Source organism: Salmo salar, chromosome 21, assembly GCF_965601325.2.
Source record: "Salmo salar chromosome 21, fSalSal1, whole genome shotgun sequence".
Classification (NCBI taxonomy): Eukaryota; Metazoa; Chordata; class Actinopteri; order Salmoniformes; family Salmonidae; genus Salmo; species Salmo salar.
In genome coordinates, this window is record NC_138311.1 from 42,186,926 (window position 1) to 42,207,500 (window position 20,575).

Below are 20,575 nucleotides of genomic sequence, written 5' to 3' on the forward strand. Positions count from 1 at the left end.
AAATGACACTCTCACTCACGTTTGCACAAAAATAGCTGTGAACAAACCCAAAACATTCAAATGAGCTGCCGCCCCTAGATTTGAATTATCACTAAAAGAGAAAATAACCCTTTTTTTAACGGCAGAGAACCATTGAAGGGCTCAGTGGTCTTTGGGTCAGTATGGTTCCACACAGAAGCATCACCCTTCCCAAAGAACCCTTGAGGAACCCCCATTTTTTTGTGTACTGTAAAATACACAAAATAAGCTATTGTGTGTGTGTGTGTGTGTGTGTGTAAGAGAGAGTGTGTGTGTGTGCTCTCACCGCAGCCAGCTTGTCGAAGCGGGCAAACAGTTCGTTGAGAGTCATCACCAGCTCCTGGGCAGTACACTGGGACGCCAGACTGGTAAACCCTTCAATATCTGCAAACAGGATACTGCAAGACACACGCACACACACACATACACACAGACAGACACACACACACACAGAGACAGACAGACACACACACAGAGGCAGAGAGAGGGAGAGACGCAGAGAGAGAGAGAGAGAGACACAGAGAGAGAGAGAGAGAGACACAGAGAGAGAGAGAGAGAGAGAGACACAGAGAGAGAGAGAGCGACACAGAGAGAGAGAGAGAGACACACAGAGAGAGAGACACAGAGAGAGAGAGACACAGAGAGAGAGACACAGAGAGAGAGACACAGAGAGAGAGAGAGAAAGAAAGAGAGAGCGACACAGAGACAGAGAGAGAGCGACACAGAGACAAAGAGAGTGAGAAACACAAAAAAACAGACAGACAGACAGACAGACAGACAGACAGACAGACAGACAGACAGACAGACAGACAGACAGACAGACAGACAGACAGGGAGACAGGGAGACAGGGAGACAGACAGACAGGGAGACAGACAGACAGGGAGACAGACAGACAGGGAGACAGACAGGGAGACAGGGAGACAGGGAAACAGGGAGAGAGAGACACAGAGACACAGAGACACAGAGACACAGAGACAGAGTGAGAAATGCAAAAGAGAGAGAGAGAGAGAGAGAGAGAGAGAGAGAGAGAGAGAGAGAGAGAGAGAGAGATCTCCAGTTACTTGCAAGCACAGTGCTCAGTATCTTACAGCCAACCAGACATTAAACTCAGCACAGTGCTCAGTATCTTACAGCCAACCAGACATTGAACTCAGCACAGTGCTCAGTATCTTACAGCCAACCAGACATTGAACTCAGCACAGTGCTCAGTACCTTACAGCCAACCAGACATTGAACTCAGCACAGTGCTCAGTACCTTACAGCCAACCAGACATTGAACTCAGCACAGTGCTCAGTATCTTACGGCCAACCAGACATTGAACTCAGCACAGTGCTCAGTACCTTACAGCCAACCAGACATTGAACTCAGCACAGTGCTCAGTATCTTACAGCCAACCTGTCAGGGGCGTCGTAAAGGACAGACCAAGGCGCAGCGGGTATAGTGCTCATCTTCTTTTTTAATACGAGTGAACACTTAAACAAAATAAACCAACGCCAAACAACAGTTCCGTAAGGACACAAGGACTATACGAAAAACAACCACCCACAAAACCCAGAGGAAAACAGGCTGCCTAGGTATGGCTCCCAATCAGAGACAACGAAAGACACCTGCCTCTGATTGGAAACCACACTCGGCCAAACCTGGAAAACGGAACATAGAAAATTAAAACTAGAACCAAAATCCCCTAGACCAAAAACCCCAAAACACACAAAACAAACACCCCCTGCCACGCCCTGACCATACTACAATGACAAAAGACCCCTTTACCGGTCAGGACGTGACACAACCAGACATTGAACTCAGCACAGTGCTCAGTACCTTACAGCCAACCAGACATTGAACTCAGCATCAGTGCTCAGTACCTTACAGCCAACCAGACATTGAACTCAGCACAGTGCACAGTATCAGTAACCTGGTTAAATAAAGGTGAAATAAAAAATAAAATAAAAACTTACAGCCAACCAGACATTAATGAACAGATAGAGCATTTGAATGAAAAACTACATTCGTTTCTATCCTATTTTTCACCCTTAAATAATACAACTGGGTATAAAGTGGAAGAATTATAGGATAGTCTGAAAGTCATGATTGCATCCCTCCCCAATAGCCATGATGCACCACTTTTCCTGAATGGCATCAGCCGTTACCACTGTTACGGAGGTGGCTCTGAGTCAGGGCTAATTGCCACTGGTCCATTAAATTCAATGGTACCTTTTTATTGGCAAGACATTCTGATTTTCTACAGTAATAGCAGCCACCAGAGCACCTTATCGTATCAATATTATACTAATACATCAGCCCCATTATCATGCCAACGGCCTGACTACGTGACTGACTGACTGTGATGAGCGCTAAAGTGCTATTGAAAAATACAATTATTTCTGACAATGTGACTGTGCTGAGTGTTAGTTATCTATGCTAATGAAAAATACATTTATGACCCAATGGTGTTGCAGAACAGAGGCTGTCCTCACCCAACACTGAGAGAGAATGTGTTGAGGCATGTCATTTTCCCTGAGAACAAGGTAACTGATCTGTCAGTCTATAGACCCCTGGACTGGTGGGACAGGATAAATTCACAACACTATACAGTGTGGATGAAGATGAGCTCATCTGCTCAACCAGTTTCACTTTTCTATATTCAATCTGGAGACAAAGAGTGGCAGCGACAGGTCGATTTCAGGACTAGGCCAAGGCATGGTGGGACTGCCTGGGAGTCAGGTTGGCTTGACACTAGGATCACGGTGTTCTCAGGGACGCTGTGGCTCTCTGTTCCGTAACTAAGTCTCTGACGGTTGACTGTGAACGCTTGAATGGTTTCAGGAGAACATGCTATGCCACGGGGGGCCAGCACAGGGGGGCCAGCTATGCCACGGGGGGCCAGCACAGAAACAAAAATGTATGAAATGAAATGTATGCATTCACTACTGTAAGTCGCTCTGGATAAGAGCGTCTGCTAAATGACTAAAATGTAAATGTAGATTTAAAGGAGTACTCAATAGACAGGATGTTTAGAGGCTGCTGTCAATGAACAGATCCACGTTTGACCTCACAACTACTATTACATGAACCTAAAAAGGGAGGGGACTAACATTAAGTAATGATATCTTTTGAAATACTAGTTCCTTTCATCATGAGATGGAGAAGAAGAGGGCAGGGGAGGGGAGGGAGGGAGGGAGGGAGGGAGGGAGGGAGGGAGGGAGGGAGGGAGGGAGGGAGGGAGGGAGGGAGGGAGGGAGGGAGGGAGGGAGGGTAAGAGAGAATGAGAGACACACAGAGAGGAGTGAAAGAGAAAGAGAGACACAGAGAAGGAGTGAGAGAGAGATAGATAAAGAGAGAAATCGACACAGAGAGAGAGAGAGCATTCTATGCCATTAAAAGGAACATTAAAATCGAAATTCCAATTAGAATCTGTCAAAATAAAATCTAATCAGTTATAGAACCAATTGCACTATATGGCAGCGAAGTATGGGGTCCCTCTCTAATAATCAATTTACCAAATGGGACAAACATCCATTAGAAATACTGCATGCAGAGTTTTGCAAGTGCAAAGAAAAACTCCAAATAACGCATGTAGAGCAGAATTTGGCCAATACCCGCTCCTTACTTGAATAGAAAAAAGCGCCACCAAATGTCATTACACAGCTCTACAATGTCAAGAGATGAAACAAGAGAAGAGTCCCCTCAGTCAGCTGGTTCTGAGGCCCGGTTCACTAACCCAAACCAACCCCATAGAGCCACAGAACAGCACTCAGAAAATTTGGCCCAACCAAATCATCACCAAGCAAAAATAAAAATATATTACCTATTGGAAAGACACCACAACAAATCTAAGAAAACTTGAATGCTATTTGGAAAAAGAGCAGCATTGGAAAATAGCAGCTTCAGAGATAAACAGGCTCACATGAGTCTCACTGGAACACACAGCCCAGCTCCATACCACTAGCAGCCCTGCCTGGGGACACACAGCCCAGCTCCATACCACTAGCAGCCCTGCCTGGGGACACACAGCCCAGCTCCATACCACTAGCAGCCCTGCCTGGGGACACACAGCCCAGCTCCATACCACTAGCAGCCCTGCCTGGGGACACACAGCCCAGCTCCATACCACTAGCAGCCCAGCTCCATACCACTAGCAGCCCTGCCTGGGGACACACAGCCCAGCTCCATACCACTAGCAGCCCAGCTCCATACCACTAGCAGCCCTGCCTGGGGGGGACACACAGCCCAGCTCCATACCACTAGCAGCCCTGCCTGGGGACACACAGCCCAGCTCCATACCACTAGCAGCCCAGCTCCATACCACTAGCAGCCCTGCCTGGGGGGGACACACAGCCCAGCTCCATACCACTAGCAGCCCTGCCTGGAGACATACAGCCCAGCTCCATACCACTAGCAGCCCAGCTCCATACCACTAGCAGCCCTGCCTGGAGACATACAGCCCAGCTCCATCAAATCAAATCAAATTGTATTTGTCACACGCGCCGAATACCTGTTGTATTATTCTTACTTACAAGCCCTTAACCAATAATACAGTTTTAAGAAAATACCTCAAAAATACAAATTAAGAAAAAAGTAAGAGATAAGAAAAACAAATAATTAAAGAGCAGCAGTGAATAACAATAGCAGGGCTATATACAGGGGGTACCAGTACAGAATCAATGTGTCAATGTGCGGGCCGGGCACCGGTGTCGAGGTAATTGAGGTAATTATGTACATGCAGGTAGGGTTGCTAAAGGGGCTATGTATAGATAATAACAGAGAGTGGTAGCGGCGTTGGGGGGGGGGGGGGGGGGGGGGGGGTGGAAATAGTCTGGGTAGCCATTTCATTACCTGTTCAGGAGTCTTATGGCTTGGGGGTAGAAGCTGTTTAGAAACCTCTTGTACCTTGACTTGGTGCTCCGGTACCGCTTGCCGTGCGGTAGCAGAGAGAAGAGTCTATGACTAGGGTGGCTGGAGTCTTTGACAATTTTTAGGGCCATCCTCTGACACCGCCTGGTATAGAGGTCCTGAATGGCAGGAAGCTTGGCCACGGTGATGTACGGGGACGTACACACTACCCTCTTTTGTGCCTTGCGGTCGGAGGCCGAGCAGTTGCCATACCTGGCAGTGACGTAACCCGTCAGGATGCTCTCGATGGTGCAGCTGTAAAATCTTTTGAGGATCTGAGGACCCATGCCAAATCTTTTCAGTCTCCTGAAGGGGAATAGGCTTTGTCGTGCCCTTTTCACAACTGTCTTGGTGTGCTTGGACCATGTTAGTTTGTCGTTGATGTGGACGCCAAGGAACTTGAAGCTCTCAACCTGCTCCATTACAGCCCCGTTGATGAGAATGGGGCCGTGCTCTGTCATCTTTTTCCAGGAGTCCACAATCATCTCCTTTGTCTTGATCACATTGAGGGAGAGGTTGTTGTCCTTGCACCACATAGTCAGGTCTCTGACCTCCTCCCCATAGGCTGTCTCATCGTTGTCAGTGATCAGCAAACTTAATGATGGTGTTGGAGTTGTACCTGGCCGTGCAGTCATGAGTGAACAGGGAGTACAGGAGGGGACTGAGCACGCACCCCTGAGGGGCCCCTGTGTTGAGGATCAGCGTGGCGGATCTATGCTCCATGCTTTACCATTAGCAGCCATGCCTGGGGACAAGACATATTGCTGGAGCTACTCCCAGTAATCCTGTACTCCCGTATTGCTGGAGCTACTCCCAGTAGGCCTGTACTCCCGTATTGCTGGAGCTACTCCCAGTAGGCCTGTACTCCCGAATTGCTGGAGCTACTCCCAGTAGGCCTGTACTCCCGTATTGCTGGAGCTACTCCCAGTAGTCCTGTACTCCCGTATTGCTGGAGCTACTCCCAGTAGTCCTCTACTTCCGTATTGCTGGAGCTACTCCCAGTAGTCCCGTACTCCCGTATTGCTGGAGCTACTCCCAGTAGTCATGTACTCCCGTATTGCTAGAGCTACACCCAGTAGTCCTGTACTCCCGTATTGCTGGAGCTACTCCCAGTAGTCCTGTACTCCCGTATTGCTGGAGCTACTCCCAGTAGTCCTGTACTCCCGTATTGCTGGAGCTACTCCCAGTAGTCCTGTACTCCCGTATTTCTGACACCTGAGAATCCAGTGACTGTGGTCTCTCTTAGCTGGAGCTACTACTTACCTTTACCTATGGAGGGGAGAGCATAGGAGCATAGCAGAGGAGAGGAGAGGGGATGCTGCCTTCTAACTGATCTGGGATCTGTGTGGATGTGGATACCCATTCTGGGTTTGAACCAAGACAAATAAACAACGACAACTTAAAGGCTGCATTCTCATAATTTGTTTTCTTCATCATTCAAGACTGCCTTGATTGAAAATGGAAGCTCCACCAGTACCACTGTTGTATTTAGATAAATGTTTTGTTTGTCAAATGATGACAACAAAATACTCTCTCGTTTTTTGTCTCCGTTCAGGTTATGTCAGGGGAATTATACTGTAATGTCCAGTCCCCCGGTCTGTTTTCTGTGTGATCCCGGATTGGCTGGTTGACACAGACATAAGCGAAGCAGATCATATGAACCAGTCCAGACCACATCCAGCTTGTACTTTAACTGAGGACAGGGGCGCCATGGAGGCTATATTTAGACACAAATACAATCCGTGTGTTTCCCACAACCAGCGCATTAAGATCACCACAAATATTACCTCCCAGAATGCAGTATGTTCCATTCTCTTAGGGCAGGGCCATAGATGTATATCTGGGCTGGTTTGGAGGGGTTTAAGCGGGCGGGGAAAAAGCAGTAGAAAGAGCTATGTCATGTATTCAAAATCTATGTAATTAGTACCTAGGGGATGACTAATCAGATCTTGGATGGATGTATATCCTAAAACGCTGATGTTTTTCTCTAAAGGGACATTAATCTCATAGTAACCTACAGTAGGCTACTGAACAAACCGCAAGGCATTCAGAGACTCATGGGTGTCCATCATTCAATACTACCCTTGAGCAGGTCTTTCATGTCAGAAGAACGTAAGTTAATTGTCTACTATGTAGAAACAAACATGTACTATAAATTACTGTATAAATGATTTCCTTGATTTGAGACATTCACAAGAAAAATACATTCACAAAAACAGGACGTCATCACTGAGAGAAACACGTCAGATGGTTCATTATTGTGAAATCACTTCACCACATGAGGTAGGTACACTGTCCTAACTCTGTGTTTTGCACTACTGTAAATATGTTGTAAATCAGTTCAAGTGGTGGATAATCTGCACTTTGATGGAGAAACCTTAATTCTGTAAAACAACAACAACAAGGCCCAGGATGGAATAACAACCCTTTTACAGCTTGGGCTGAAACTGCTGAAACCCAGAGTTCCAGCTGAAACGTGACACCAGAGCTGCAACAGAGCAAAAGGCATTACGTTGTTAGAAAGTTGTTTGTTCCAGTTTGCCTCAGCGCTTGCTTGTTAGCTAAGCCTTGGTTCGCATGAATACAGCAGCCATACCAGGGACCGCGTCCAACATCCCCCCGGGAAAGAATGTAGAGCGAAAGAGAGAGAGAGAGACTTCCTGCTCCCTGACCGCGTTTCCTCCGGACCTCCTGGCACTGTCACAGACAATCCGCTTTTCATCTCTATAGCTTGACCCTTCAGCACTGTTGATGGTTGGGCTCTCCCGTCTCCCTGGCTCTCTCCACTTCACTCACCTCACTCTACATCCGTTCCCCTCTCTCTTCCTCCTCCCTCTCTCTCTCCCTACCTCCCTACTTCTCTACCTCCCATCTTCACAGTTCTTATACCACTCCTCCTGTCATCTTAAGGCCAGTTCTAGTACGACTGTCATAACAGGATAGTGTCCAGTCCTTTTCGCCTGTTTCTCTCTCTCTCTCTCTCGTTGTAACGAGCCTGTCATGTCCAACCAAACCAAAGTGTAGCTATTACGTTTAGTTGCTTGTCAGTTTGCATTTCCTGCTCTCTGTCCCTGGCTGCACTCCTTCCTGTCAAGACTGGTCCAAGCCAAGCTCTAAACAAGCAACGCACCACAGACAAGCGTAGTCCCAGTCTGTTAGATACTGTGCAAACTAAGCCAACTAAGTCACATTTAACATCACCCATATCCTAAGCAATAGCTGTAGGTAAGAACATCACCCATATCCTAAGCAATAGCTGTAGGTAAGAACATCACCCATATCCTAAGCAATAGCTCTACACAGCAAATTCTGCAGTTAAAAAATAATAATAATAACACTGAGAGTGTTAAATCAACACTAAACGTGTTGAGTGTTTGGACCCATATTGACACTTCAACAGTGTTAAATTAACACGCTGCGTAGTGTAAAGCCTTATTCAAATATTTGCCAGAGTGCCTTGCCTTTTGAGTAAATTGTAGTGTTACCACCCATGACTGTATTTGTTAGTGTTAGTTGAGGGCTAGTTTTAACCTAATACAGGGGCCCAAAACACATATATCACTTTGAACCAAAACCATGCCAATCATTATCATATTTCCCAGCAGGCTCTTTTGCAGGTAGATTTTTTGAATCACTATGCAAGCCAGTGACTTGCAGGTAGGGTTTCAAATTCACCGGAATTTTGCAACCCTACTTGCAGGCCTGATGTGGCCTGAGGTATGAACTGGGGTACAATTATGCACTTATAGCTAAAGGTAAAAGGATGACCACTATAGTGACAAGTGTTTGTACCCCTTTAGGGAAAAATCTAAACCTTTTTTTCCTGAGAGTGTAATACAATGGCCTGAAACTCATGGTTTACAGGCCACATCAGGCCTGCAAGTCACATTAAGATGGCTCGCAAGGTGATGTGTAATCTCTTCTGGAATCCAGCCAGTGTGGGGATATCCCACTTTTTTAGTTTTTTTGATCAACCACAACCTGTATTCAGAATGACTGCCAGGGTTGGGAAGACTAAGCTTCTTCTTCATCTTTAAGGTTCTATGGCCGACTACAACCTCTTGGTGTATTGCCGCAACCTACTGTACAGGGTAATGAAACAAAAATATTCCATTGCAGGGAGGGGGGAACCCAGATATCATACAAAATAAACATCCTACTCCTTCAGTCACAGTTCAAATCACATCCCTACACAGGCTCAGGGGCTTGTGAGAACGGAGCATTCATCGACAGTATTCCTTGTAGAGTCCCAAAAAACTCTCAGCCACACTCACAACGATGCCTATTTCCTCTTATTTCCTCTCTGTTTGCACTGTGCAGTTGATAACCAATGCAATAAACGCTACAACGTCCACCTTCTTAACATGCAACATGTCAGGATCTCTCTTTTGACAAGGAACATCATCTGGTGTCTCTTCTCCTACTACCATTACTTCCACAACTTCACTCCTTTCCTCCACTCTTCTCACTGCCTCCGGACAGGAGACATGCTGGAAGCCCTTACCCTGGCCACATCCGTCTCTTTCACCCTAACAGGACACTTCTGGAATTCGGGTGCATGTTCACCACCACGATTGCAGCACTTAGACTCAGCTGGCATATGATGCCATCTACATAAACTCGACACATGGTTTAATAATTTGCATTTATCACACTGCATGGGTTTGGGCACGAAGGCTCTCACAGGGTATTTCATAAACCCCAAATACACATGAGAAGGCAGAGACTCTTCATCAAACAACAATAGAATGGATGGAGTGGTGGCTTCCTCCTCACTCCATCCACTTGGTGTGCACCAACCACTTGATCAAGTTCTTCACGTACTGTATATCCTTTGCATTCACTCTTGCACCACCTCAGAGATAACACCCTTGATAGGCGCCTTGCTTCGAAGATCCACACACGACACATTCCAATGCGACATCTTCTTGAGGCTCAGAGCATGTTCCTTCTGTTCACTTCTTGTTACTCTCATTGACGCCACCTTAACCAACGCATCCACCATTTTCATAGAGACTACAAACGGATCTCCCAGGTAACTCCATCGACCCCATCGAACATCACCAATATCCTAAGCAATAGCAGTTGACAACATCAGCTGGGAAGAGACACTAAGTTCCCATGTCCACTCGCACATCACTTGCTACCAGAATGCATAACATCCAATCGATTATCTTCACATTAAGTGGTATGCTACTGTAGTGTGGACATTGAAACAGATCTCTGCAGAATCTTCTGTGCTGTTTGCTGCAGTGCTATGTTGTGCTGAACAGTGTGTCCGAGTGTGTCAGTACTGGTCCTGTAGAGGGGATATTAAGTCATGTAATCTACTGAGAGGCTGGCTAGGCTGGATGCCACCGTGGACTGGAGCACAACGGGTCCCATGTGGCTCAGTTGGTAGAGCATGGTGTTTGCAACGCCAGGGTTGTGGGTTCGATTCCCATGGGGGACCAGTACGGGGTGAAAAAAATTTATGAAATGTATGCGTTCACTACTGTAAGTCGCTCTGGATAAGAGCCTCTGCTAAATGACTAAAATGTAAAATGTAAAAATGTACTCTGCAGTCAAAGGACATGTACCAACTTTTAGACCTTGAGAGGAGTCAGCTAATGTATCTGACTCCTCTCAAGGTCTAAAGGTTGGGACACTGGCACAAACTGTAACACAACAAAAACACACCACTATTCTGACTTCTAGGAGACATCCACTTCATTAAGATCAGCTTCAAAACATCCCGACACCCCACTGCTGCTAACTTGCGTAACACGCTTGTAGTCGGGACATTTCGGCCTAATTGCTGAAAGCCGTGGGGCTTTTTTTCAAGGAGGAGGAGGAAGTGGAGGCGAGGAGACAGTGGAGTAGGAGGAAGTGGAGGAGGAGGAGACAGTGGGGGAGGAGGAAGTGGCGGAGGAGGAGGAGGAGGAAGTGGAGGAGGAGGAGGAGGAAGAAGTGGAGGAGACAGTGGAGGCATGAAAGCAGGAGGGAGGTCTCCTGACTAACAGCAAAGGGGACAGGGCTGAGCTGAGCTGAGCCAGGAGGAGCAGGGGACATGACATGCTGCAGGACAAGATGCTATCTGCTCTCTCAGCAACCCCACATCACATGCTAGGCTACTTACAGTATAGTACACCCTCCACTCTTTCTCCTCTGTCCAACTGGAGCACACAGAGAAACAGTGTCTGAAAAGGTTACTAGCCATCAAATAATTATTGCTTCCTCCATCCTTGTTTCCTTAATTCCTCTCAAAGCCCATTGAAGGAGAGGATCCAAGGTCCTTGATGCTAAATTACAGAGGAAGCAAGGATCTGATAGCTAAATGTACTTGTAAGGTTTTCAGCCCCAGACTTCTCCTCTCTCTTTCTCCACAGTCAAGAGCCCTCCATCGCTCTCTCTCTCTCTCTCCACAGCCAAGAGCCCTCCATCGCTCTCTCTCTCCACAGCCAAGTGCCCTCTCTCTATTTCTCTCTCTCTCTCTCTCCACAGCCAAGAGCCCTCTTTCTATTTCTCTCTCTCTCTCTCCACAGCCAAGAGCCCTCCATCGCTCTCTCTCTCTCTCTCCACAGCCAAGAGCCCTCCATCGCTCTCTCTCTCTCTCCACAGCCAAGTGCCCTCTCTCTATTTCTCTCTCTCTCTCTCTCTCTCTCCACAGCCAAGAGCCCTCTCTCTATTTCTCTCTCTCTCTCTCTCTCTCCACAGCCAAGAGCCCTCTTTCTATTTCTCTCTCTCTCTCGCTCTCTCCACAGCAAAGAGCCCTCCATCACTCTCTCTCTCTCTCCACAGCCAAGAGCCCTCCATCACTCTCTCTCTCTCTCCACAGCCAAGAGCCCTCTCTCTATTTCTCTCTCTCTCTCTCTCCACAGCCAAGTGCCCTCCATCACTCTCTCTCTCTCTCCACAGCAAAGAGCCCTCCATCACTCTCTCTCTCTCTCCACAGCCAAGAGCCCTCCATCACTCTCTCTCTCTCTCCACAGCCAAGAGCCCTCTCTCTATTTCTCTCTCTCTCTCTCTCCACAGCCAAGAGCCCTCCATCGCTCTCTCTCTCCACAGCCAAGAGCCCTCTCTCTATTTCTCTCTCTCTCTCTCTCTCTCCACAGCCAAGTGCCCTCCATCACTCTCTCTCTCTCTCCACAGCCAAGAGCCCTCCATCGCTCTCTCTCTCCACAGCCAAGTGCCCTCTCTCTATTTCTCTCTCTCTCTCTCTCTCTCTCTCCACAGCCAAGAGCCCTCTTTCTATTTCTCTCTCTCTCTCTCCACAGCCAAGAGCCCTCCATCGCTCTCTCTCTCTCTCTCCACAGCAAAGAGCCCTCCATCACTCTCTCTCTCTCTCCACAGCCAAGAGCCCTCCATCACTCTCTCTCTCTCTCCACAGCCAAGTGCCCTCTCTCTATTTCTCTCTCTCTCTCTCTCTCTCTCCACAGCCAAGAGCCCTCTCTCTATTTCTCTCTCTCTCTCGCTCTCTCCACAGCAAAGAGCCCTCTTCTCTCTCTCTCTCTCTCTCTCTCTCTCTCAATTCAATTCAAGGTGATTTATTGGCATGGGAAACATATTGCCAAAGCAAGTGAAGTAGATAATATAAAAAAGTGAAATAAACAATAACAATTAACAGTAAACATTACACTCACAGAAGTACCAAAAGAATAAAGACATTTCAAATGTCATATTATGTATATATACAGTGTTGTAACGATGTGCAAATAGTTAAAGTACAAAAGGGAAAATAAATAAACATAAATATGGGTTGTATTTACAATGGTGTTTGTTCTTCACTGGTTGACCTTTTCTTGTGGCAACAGGTCACAAATATTGCTGCTGTGATGGCACACTGTGGTATTTCACCCAGTAGATATGGGAGTTTATCAAAATCAGGTTTGTTTTCGAATTCTTTGTGGAGCTGTGTAATCTGAGGGAAATATGTGTCTCTAATATGGTCATACATTTGTCAGAAGGTTAGGAAGTGTAGCTCAGTTTCCACCTCATTTTGTGGGCAGTGTGCACATAGCCTGTCTTCTCTTGAGAGCCTGGTCTGCCTACAGCAGCCTTTCTCAATAGCAAGGCTATGCTCACTGAGTCTGTGCATAGTCAAAGCTTTCCTTAAGTTTGGGTCAGTCACAGTGGTCAGGTATTCTGCCACTGAGTAATCTCTATCTATCGCTCTCTCTCTCTACCTGCCAGGAGCTGTCTCTCTCTTTTCCTGTTGTCTGTCTGCTGCTCAGCGGAGCCCCAATTACTGAGGGCAGCTGGGCGCTGTTAGCGGCTCGCTACCCCAGGCCTCCCTCCCGTTAGCAGGGTATTAGCCGCATAGTCAGCCAAGCTTAGCTTAGCCTAGTGGCCAGTAATCCCCGACCCCGAGTCAGCTAAAAACTGGGGCCGGACAGAATCACCCCGAAATACACAAATAGAAATACTTCTTCGTCACACAGCATCTTCATCATCAGCCATCGTCATCTAAAGCATCATCATTTAAAGCATCGTCATCATAACCATCCTCATTGTTAGCTTTTTCTACAGCGTAGCTAGCTTATCTAGTGTGACCCATTTTAAAATATGAGGTTGTATGATAGACTTTTAGAGATACATATTAGTGCTATATGGATTTATGTGTGTGTGCGCATGTGCCTGTGTGTTCTCAATGTTAAATTATTCACAAAAACTTTCCTTCCATATGATATGCAGTGTTTCCCCTATATGCATTTAGCAGGGGCGCTGCTAATCATGGCCACCACTGCAAAAAAATACTTTAAATAAATAATTTTGGGGGGGATGGTATAACATTTTCAGTGTCAAGTTAAACGACTAAAACCAGATATAAAGTATATAGAAAAGATAATGGAGCTATATATTTTTAGATAAGATCATCTTTGAGAACTAATAAACACCAGAATAAAAACCAGTCAGTGAGAATCTAAAATTGGCATAGGGCTCCCATTGAATTTGTTGTTTGAGTCACTCAGATAGCATAATGGAAAAATGTGTAGAATTGCAGGAAATTAGCTTTGAAACTGCCATTTTTCTCTCAGCCAAATGACAAAATGTGTTTTATTGCAGAAAACTAGCTTTAAAACTGTCAAATGTTCTCTCTACCCCATGGCAAAATGTGTAGAATTGCATGAAACTAGCTTTCAAACAGCAACATTTAGTCTCTGCGGCCAAGAGGAGGGCCTCTAAAACCGCACCATTGGCCACGCCCACTACAACTGCACTGCAGTCAAGCCCCAGACAGAACCTACCACTACCACAGATAGCATGTATAGCTGAACCTCAGAGGCTAGGTAATGCTGATAAAAGTAGCATGTTACTGTAATTGGTGAAGGGAAAGACCTAGACATAGCTTTGGAGCATGGCACTGACTGCATGGGTCCCTCCTCTCCCTGATGACGTCAGTGGTGACTGGTACCTGACGTTGTCGTGCTTCTGGATGTAGATCTTGTGAAACATCATGTCTTCCTGCTTGGCGTTAATGTCAGCTTTCATCTCCATGGCAACATGACGGGGAAGCACGGAGAGCAGGAGACGCTCCTGCAGAGAGAGAGGGGAGGTGGGAGAGAAAAGACAGAGAGAGGGATGGAGGGCGAGAGAGACGAGGGGGGAGAGATAGGCAAGAGAGCAAGAGAGAAAGAGAGAATGAGAAAAAAATCAGAGAGAGAGAGAGATAGGCAGGGGAGAGAGAGAGAGAGGCAGGGGAGAGAGAGAGAGGCAGGGGAGAGGGAGAGGTAGAGAGAGGCAGGGGAGAGGGAGAGAGAGATATAGGCAGGGGAGAGAGAGAGAGAGGCAGGGGAGAGGGAGAGAGATATAGGCAGGGGAGAGAGAGAGAGAGGAAGGGGAGAGGGAAAGAGAGAGAGGCAGGGGAGAGGGAGAGAGAGAGGCCGGGGAGAGGGAGAGAGAGGCAGGGGAGAGGGAGAGAGATAGGCAGGGGAGAGAGAGAGAGAGAGAGAGAGAGAGGCAGGGGAGAGGGGGAGAGAGAGAGAGGCAGGGGAGAGGGAGAGAGAGAGAGAGAGAGAGAGAGGGGCAGGGGAGAGGGAGAGAGAGAGAGGCAGGGGAGAGGGAGAGAGAGAGAGGGGCAGGGGAGAGGGAGAGAGAGAGGCAGGGGAGAGGGAGAGAGAGAGAGAGAGAGAGAGAGTGTAGAGAGAAAAAGTACAAACCAGAGATTTAGTTCATTAGAGTCAGTACACGAGACAGACAGTGAGACAGAGAAATGGAGAGGTGTTGATTTTGGCCTATCCCACAGGGGAAGACCTGGGTAATTGAGCACTCAAACGCATGGCTGCTCGCCCCCTCTCTCCATCCCTCTATTGCCATGACGCCCACGCCACAGTGACCCTATCTGCTGAGAGATGTCATCACTGGCCGAAGAGTGTGGGCCAGCCCTTGATGTCATCTCCTTGGCTGCATCCCAATTGGCACTCTATTCCCTATACAGGGCTCTGGTAAAAATGTGAACACCATATATGGAATAGGGTGCCATTTGGGACATAGCTCCTGTTCTGTTTACGCCCCAGCAGCAGCCGTGGGTGGGCGGTGTTACCAAGGGGCTAGGATAGGCCACCAACCCCACACACACACTCCACTCACTTCCTGTCAATCCTAGCCAATTAGCTGCTGGTTATGAGTCGTTCTATCGCTCGCTCTCTCTGCTTAGTGGTTTGGAGAGCTGAAGTCACTATTACTGTTGCCTAGGGCTGTTATGTTGACCGAATTACTGCCACACCAGCGGTCACGAGTCATGACGACAGTCACATTCCACATGACCGTTTAGTCACGGTAATTAGGCTTCTCCAAGTGCTCAGCATATGTGGGAACTCCTTCAAGACAGTTGGAAAAGCATTCTGGTTGAGAGAATGCCAAGATTGTGCAAAGCTGTCATCAAGGCAAAGGGTGGCTACTTTGAAGACCCTCAAATATAAAGTATATTTTGATTTGTTAAACACTTTTCGCTTACTACATGATTACATATGTGTTATTTCATAGTTTTGATGCCTTCACTATTATTCTACAATGTAGAAAATAGTAAAAATAAAGAAAAACCCTTGAATGAGTAGGTGTGTCCAAACTTTTGACTAGTACTGTATGTACAGTATAAGTAAACAAACGTTCCAAAGTTTGGGGTCATTTAGAAATGTCCTTGTTTTTGAAAGGAAAGCACATTTTTCGTCCATTAAAATAACATCAAATTGATCAGAAATACAGCTGTTAATGTTGTAAATGACTATTGTAGCTGGAAATGGCAGATTTTTAATGGGATATCTACTGTCACGTCCTGACCAGTAAAGGGGTCATTTGTAATTGTAGTATGGTCAGGGTGTGGCAGGGGGTGTTTGTTTTGGGGTTTTTGGTTCTAGGGGATTTTGGTTCTAGTTTTCTATTTCTATGTTTCTGTTTCTATGTGTGGCCAAGTATGGCTTCCAATCAGAGGCAGGTGTCTTTCGTTGTCTCTGATTGGAAGCCATACGTAGGCAGCCTGTTTTTCCTGTGTTTTTGTGGGTGGTTGTTTCCTGTATAGCCTGTGTGCCTTACGGAACTGTTTCGTCGTTTTGTTTATTTTGTTTGAGTGTTCTCTGTAAAATAAAGAAAGAAGATGAGCACTATACCTGCTGGATTTTGGTCACCGTTCATCGACGCCTATGACATCTACATAGGCGTACAGAGGCCCATTATCAGCAACCATCACTCCTGTGTTCCAATGGCACGTTGTGTTAGTTAATCCAAGTTTATCATTTTAAAAGGCTAATTGATCATTAGAAAACCCTTATGCAATTATGTTAGCACAGCTGAAAACTGTTGTGCTGATTAATTAAGAAGCAATAAAACTTTAGATTAGTTGAGTATCTAGAGCATCAGCATTTGTGGGTTCCATTACAGGCTCAAAATGGCCAGAAACAATGTACTTTCTTCTGAAACTCGTCAGTCTATTCTTGTTCTGAGAAATGTAGGCTATTCCATGCTAAAAATGCCAAGAAACTGAAGATCTCGTACAACGCTGTGTACTACTCCCTTCACAGAACAGCGCAAACTGGCTCTAACCAGAATAGAAAGAGGAGTGGGAGGCCCCGGTGCACAACTGAGCAAGAGGACAAGTACATTAGAGTATCTAGTTTGAGAAACAGACGCCTCACAAGTCCTCAACTGGAAGCTTCATTGAATAGTACCCGCAAAACACCAGTCTCCTCGTCAACGGTGAAGAGGTGACCCCGGGATGCTGGCCTTCTAGGCAGAGTTGCCTAGAAGGCCAGCAATAAAAAGAAAAGATTAAGATGGGCAAAAGAGCATAGACACTGGACAGAGGAATGTGCTTTTCTTTCAAAAACAAGGACATTTTTAAGTACCCCAAACATTTGAACGGTAGTGTGTATATATATATATATATATATATATATTTACACTGCTCAAAAAAATAAAGGGAACACTTAAAACACAACTCCTAGATCTGAATGAAAGAAATAATCTTATTAAATACTTTTTTCTTTACATAGTTGAATGTGCTGACAACAAAATCACACAAAAATAATCAATGGAAATCCAATTTATCAACCCATGGAGGTTTGGATTTGGAGTCACACTCAAAATTAAAGTGGAAAACCACACTACAGGCTGATCCAACTTTGATGTAATGTCCTTAAAACAAGTCAAAATGAGGCTCAGTAGTGTGTTTGGCCTCCACGTGCCTGTATGACCTCCCTACAACGCCTGGGCATGCTCCTGATGAGGTGGCGGATGGTCTCCTGAGGGATCTCCTCCCAGACCTGGACTAAAGCATCCGCCAACTCCTGGACAGTCTGTGGTGCAACGTGGCGTTGGAGGATGGAGCGAGACATGATGTCCCAGATGTGCTCAATTGGATTCAGGTCTGGGGAACGGGCGGGCCAGTCCATAGCATCAATGCCTTCCTCTTGCAGGAACTGCTGACACACTCCAGCCACATGAGGTCTAGCATTGTCTTGCATTAGGAGGAACCCAGGGCCAACCGCACCAGCATATGGTCTCACAAGGGGTCTGAGGATCTCATCTCGGTACCTAATGGCAGTCAGGCTATCTCTGGCGAGCACATGGAGGGCTGTGCGGCCCCCCAAAGAAATGCCACCCCACACCATGACTGACCCACCGCCAAACCGGTCATGCTGGAGGATGTTGCAGGCAGCAGAACATTCTCCACGGCGTCTCCAGACTCTGTCACGTCTGTCACGGGCTCAGTGTGAACCTGCTTTCATCTGTGAAGAGCACAGGGTGCCAGTGGCGAATTTGCCAATCTTGGTGTTCTCTGGCAAATGCCAAACATCCTGCACGGTGTTGGGCTGTAAGCACAACCCCCACCTGTGGATGTCGGGCCCTCATACCACCCTCATGGAGTCTGTTTCTGACCGTTTGAGCAGACACATGCACATTTGTGGCCTGCTGGAGGTCATTTTGCAGGGCTCTGGCAGTGCTCCTCCTGCTCCTCCTTGCACAAAGGCGGAGGTAGCGGTCCTGCTGCTGGGTTGTTGCCCTCCTACGGCCTCCTCCACATCTCCTGATGTACTGGCCTGTCTCCTGGTAGCACCTCCATGCTCTGGACACTACGCTGACAGACACAGCAAACCTTCTTGCCACAGCTCGCATTGATGTGCCATCCTGGATGAGCTGCACTACCTGAGCCACTTGTGTGGGTTGTAGACTCCATTTCATGCTACCACTAGAGTGAAATCACTGCCAGCATTCAAAAGTGACCAAAACATCAGCCAGGAAGCATAGGAACTGAGAAGTGGTCTGTGGTCTCTACCTGCAGAACCTCTCCTTTATTGGGGGTGTCTTGCTTATTGCCTATAATTTCCACCTGTTGTCTATTCCATTTGCACAACAGCATGTGAAATTTATTGTCAATCAGGGTTGCTTCCTAAGTGGACAATTTGATTTCACAGAAGTGTGATTGACTTGGAGTTACATTGTGTTGTTTAAGTGTTCCCTTTATTTTTTTGAGCAGTATATATTTGCCCAAAAATATATGGGGGATTGGAAGTGATGCAGACAATAACATCGATGGAAGCTACAATCTATCTGCAATATTAAAGCTGATCTACCCCCTTTTAAAAAAAGGGCCCACATAACTTCTTAAAATGAAGCACATTAATCCGCTTTACAACGGGTGTAGAGCCTAAATGGCATATATATATGCAGCGCTTGAGTTTCACGTTTGGGGAAGATCATTTTCACCATAAAAATGCACCTTTATAATAAAAGCAATACATGCATAATCACATTTGTGGTCACATTTGTTTTCCTGCTAATGGAACATCCACGCTTATAGTTTAACGCGCACTACTGCCGTGTGCGCGTTGCTGCGCTTATAATGTGAAGAAATAACCAAATATTTTATCAACATTTTAAGCTAAATGTTCTCATCTGTTGCGTCAGACTGATTGCTTAAAACAGGTTTTTTGATGCTAGTGGTTGTATTAATTTGGGATCTATCGTATCCCACAACTGTTCCAGACAATTTTTGTAATATTAATTTCTCGCGCAGAATAGACTAGTCAACTTTGTAGTATGGGGGATAGTAGATGGACATAGGATAGTGCTTTTGCTGTTCATTAGGCCTACTCATCTTGTTGGATGACGAAAAATAAAATATGGACAGTTCTTCCAATATCTTCCATATTCGCCTTGGAATTGGATAAAGACTCACGCAGTTGTGCCCCCGATGTGTCTGTCTTCACTTGTAGCCTGTGCGAAAGACCCGATCACATGACTGAGAGTAATGTGAGAGGTGCTTCGGCAAGTTGGTCACTGGCCGCAAAAGGTATGAATTTTTTTAGGCGGCATTACGGCCACACAAAGGAGATGCAGCCGTGAAATTCGAGGCATTATCAAGTGCTTGTCAAATTGTGAGTGAGAGACTGATGAAGTGTGTACAGCCTGTGTAAAAAACAAAGCAGAGCTCATGCCTTTCATGCAACTTTTTCAAATCATCATTAGAGTCGCATCTTGCAGCCTTAGAATGTATTACAAATCTAAACATATAGCCCAACATTTGTATCACAACTAAAGTTACATAAATAACTCTAAATTAATCATATAGGAGGAACTGTTTCTATGTTAACCACTCAACAGAGAATAGCACATGTGCGCACTCCCTCAAATCGTTTGAAGAAAATATCCTTTCTATTTTATTCAGCTCTGTTCCACTGTATTCTTCATAAAATAATGATAATATAAAATAATATAAAATAATGCCACAGAATTATAAGTAAATCTTGTCTGCTTAATGAACTAGTGTAGCCCACAGCCATATGGCATAGCCAGATCAGGACCTAACATAAGGACAACTCAGAGTATGCTACTCTGTTCTTCTGAAATAGACTACATTTTCTTCATATCATGCTTCTTTAGACCTGTTTAAAATAAATAATGGATATGTTGTGAAGGTGTAGGCTATATTACATGGATTTATTTGACTTTTTAAAATGTAGATGTTCCAAAGGTCTGCATCAGTGGCTTGTAGGCTATGTGTGGAAGCCAGGACATGCTAAATGTGTTTATATTAATTAAAGGTCAATTACCGTGAGACTGACAGTTATTTGCTTGACAATCACCGGCTGATGAAATTTCATGACCGCCACAGCCCTACTGTCACCATTCATCTAGTTACTGTGAAGACAGCGCTTATGATGGGTGACAAATAAAGCATATGGCACTTG

The 20,575-nt window shown here is 46.0% G+C and overlaps 1 protein-coding gene across 1 annotated transcript in view; it reads right to left on the reverse strand.

Annotated features, from left to right (window-relative positions):
- Window positions 1–20,575, reverse strand: part of LOC106582348 (adenylate cyclase type 5) — a 128,117-nt gene that overhangs the window by 27,215 nt on the left and 80,327 nt on the right. Inside the window, exons 3-4 of the mRNA XM_014165372.3 lie at window positions 14,305–14,426; window positions 305–416 (exon numbers count right to left, since the gene is read on the reverse strand). Coding sequence (XP_014020847.1) covers window positions 305–416; window positions 14,305–14,426 — 234 coding nt within the window. The remainder of the gene's footprint in view (window positions 1–304; window positions 417–14,304; window positions 14,427–20,575) is intronic.